Source organism: Austrofundulus limnaeus, unplaced genomic scaffold (genome assembly GCF_001266775.1).
Source record: "Austrofundulus limnaeus strain Quisiro unplaced genomic scaffold, Austrofundulus_limnaeus-1.0 Scaffold93, whole genome shotgun sequence".
Taxonomy (NCBI): domain Eukaryota; kingdom Metazoa; phylum Chordata; class Actinopteri; order Cyprinodontiformes; family Rivulidae; genus Austrofundulus; species Austrofundulus limnaeus.
In genome coordinates this window covers 723146-726222 of record NW_013952495.1, presented here as the reverse complement: position 1 = coordinate 726222, position 3077 = coordinate 723146, and the positions used below count along the sequence as shown (strand labels likewise).

General features: G+C 41.5%; 1 protein-coding gene across 1 annotated transcript in view; it reads left to right on the top strand.

The window, feature by feature from the left end:
• Positions 1 to 380: 380 nt before the first annotated feature.
• clcn1b (chloride channel, voltage-sensitive 1b) overlaps positions 381 to 3077 on the top strand; it is a 46561-nt gene continuing 43864 nt past the window's right edge. Inside the window, exon 1 of the mRNA XM_014012595.1 lies at positions 381 to 1037. Within this exon, the coding sequence (XP_013868049.1) occupies positions 987 to 1037 (51 nt within the window). The 5' untranslated portion in view covers positions 381 to 986. The remainder of the gene's footprint in view (positions 1038 to 3077) is intronic.

Below are 3077 nucleotides of genomic sequence, written 5' to 3'. Positions count from 1 at the left end.
TTATCTTTTACCATTTAAATTTGTTTATTTTGCTGTATTGAATCATAAATTTAGAGTTTACCATTAATATAAAATCTATTTTTAGAATAAATTAAGTTAAAAAAATTTTTGGGGTGGGGTGGGGGGGTTGTTGGGCCAGATGGAAGTCACCCACCGGCCACATTTGGCCAGCGGGCCTTGGATTTGACACATGTGCTTTAGTGTCTGAGGCCCTCCGGATGCTGAAACCTGCTGTAGGTTTCAGCAGTATGGAGATCACTTTCCTGTCAGAGCACTGTGTGGTGTGTGTGTGTGTGTGTTTTCTCCGTCGGGTGGGTACATTTAAGGATGAGAGCACTGCCACAGCATGTGAGGGTTATGGGGGAATGCCTCGCTGCATTGGCTGATAAGGTGTGAGCTGTCATGGGGGTGTCGTGTGCACCTTTCCACTCACGTTGCAGGGGCAGCCCTGTGAGGGGGTGCCCTTCCAACTCCCACCCCTACCACCACCACTAACACGGTCCCAGCAAGAACAGGCCATCCAAACACACACACACACACTTACACACATCTAATAGCTGACTGGCAGGGAGGGTGCTGCAGGAGCAACAAGTTCTGTTTATGTGTGTGTGTGTGTGTCCATGTTATTAGGTGTCTGCAGTTCTAATAAAGGAAAGAGCTGTGTCCTCTGCCTCATCAGATCGCTTTGCTCTGCTTTGTCTGTCTCGTTTCTATCTGTCCGTCCTGCAGTGGAGTTGGAAGACTTGCAGCCTCTGGATCATCTGGTTCAGGAAAGGATCTCATCGATGCTTCAGTGATCTGCTCTTTCTTACCGGAGTGTTTGAGACCAAGCCTATAGGAGACCTGAGAAACAAGTGTTTTTTCATGTGTCTTTGACCTGTCTTCTAGCGTGAATACATATTAGACAGAGTGTATGGTGTTGCCAATGCCACTGGAAATGCTGGGGTGTCCAGGGAGGTTATTTTTGGATTAGTGACAGCGCGTCAATGGCTGCAGATGCATCGCAAAGGAAGGCTCTGAGATACCAGCAGACCCTGGTAGGTGTTGTTTTTAATCTTCCTTTACCTGCCTGATTGTTTTTGTTTATTGTCCCATCTCTGCTCTTCCCTCATATCTTTATCCTTGTCACATAATCTCCATCCATCCTTCACCGTTCACTCTCTAAATCTATCATTTGTTACTTCACTTGTTTCTGTTTTTGCCTCTTGTGTTACTCTTGTCTTTTCTCTGTCACGTCACACTGACTCCTGTCCAAATCAATACTCCTCGTCTCCGCTCCCTCAGTGCTCCTCATCTGCCGCCTTTTCATACTGAGAGAGATTTCCGCAACTTAATGTCAAGTTCAGACCTCGAGTGCATTAACAGAACCATCGTTATACACCGCCCATGTCTCAAATCCGAGCGGAGACGATAAATGCGAAGGCAAACCCTGCAGTAAACAAGAATTGTCTGCATTTGGATTTCCAACACTCAAGTTGATCTCCTTTGACTTGTGTTGGCTAAATTGTATTCTTAAACACATTTTTTCTTTGTCACCCACTGAAGCTCTAGGCATTAGCGTTCTGGTTGGTATAAATACTCATACAGGAAAGACAAGCAGACGGTTTATGTTAAAATGAAGTCTTCAAATCCAGAGTTCTTCTCCCTGGAGTGACTTGACGAGTCTGCTGCCGTTTGACCACCTGGGACTTTTACAGTTTTACCAAACTACCCTTCTGCTTCAAGAACAACGGACTCACAGCCTCAAACTGTTCGTTCCTACAGACGTTGATAGGGAGTTTTAGGACGAGTTAAATGAGCAATCGAGGCTGGAGCATCTGGGCGGAGGATTTATGAACTTGTAACTGCCGAGGCGAGGAGCCGCAGCAACGGCGTGCCAATACTTTTCTCCTCCTCCTCCTGTTTTCCTGGACTGTTGACCAAAGCAAATTTGTAATCCCCCGACCCTGCGTGAGCCCCTCAAAGGCCCCACATGTCAGATATAAATACAAAATCTCAATTAATGACACTGTTTACAAGCTTAACGTTTCTGTGAAGCCACACATCTCTCAGGTGTGAAAGCTGCGGTGGCGTCTGAGAGGAAATAAGAGCCTGAGAGGATTTGAGGAGTTTATGTGCAGAGCTGTTAATAGATTGTGCTGAAATCATTCATTTATTGATCAGGAAGATGTATATCAGGTAGGCTCACACGTTTGTAACGATGTTCGTTTTTATTGCTGTGAGAGGAGTTAAAAAAACAAGTCAGTGCCCAGTCAAAGAGTGAAAACATTTATTATCAAAAATATCATTTAGTAAATACATTTACTTCAAAATTGATTTGTATTGAGCCACAGCAGAAATTAAAACTGTAGGATTACAAAAAGATTTGAAACAATATGTGAGGAAAAATACTGAGATTCAGTTTATTACTTTAGATTGTCCTGAAAAAAAAACCTTAATTACAAGAATTCAATCTAAAACCTACTGTAGTTTAAATACATTTAATGTATTCTATCTTAAAATCATTTAAATACACTGTTTCTGAATCATTTATTAAACAATATCACCACTTTGTCATTTCTGAAACGTTGCTTTATTGAATCAAACTTAATATTAATGTTTCTTTCATTGTAATTTTGGCTGAGTTTCATTACTGTAGAAACATGTAAATAAGATAGAAGAGATCCTGACTCATGTCGTGTTTGAGGAAATAGTGAGTTGTAAAATTTACAGTAAATTTAGGTATAAATGAGACTATTTACAAAAACTAAATAATACTTTTCTTAAAACTAAACCTGCGAACATTGAGTTGCAAAGAGTTTGAAGAGATTGTTCAGATATTTTGAAGTGGAGTTCTGTTGAAAGGTTATGAACAATGGGCCTCATGCAAGAACATGTTCGTATTCTTATCCTAAATTTCTCTTACTTTTGTTCGTACAAAGGGTTTGTACGAACATGTCACGTCAGATTCAACAAACTCTTCTATCTTCAGGAAAAGTGTGTAAATGAGCTGCATAAATTCCACCTGTTCGTATCCTGCTGCTCGTGCATGCGAGAGGAGATTAGCATAATTACCACCTCAAAACACCGTGTAAGGC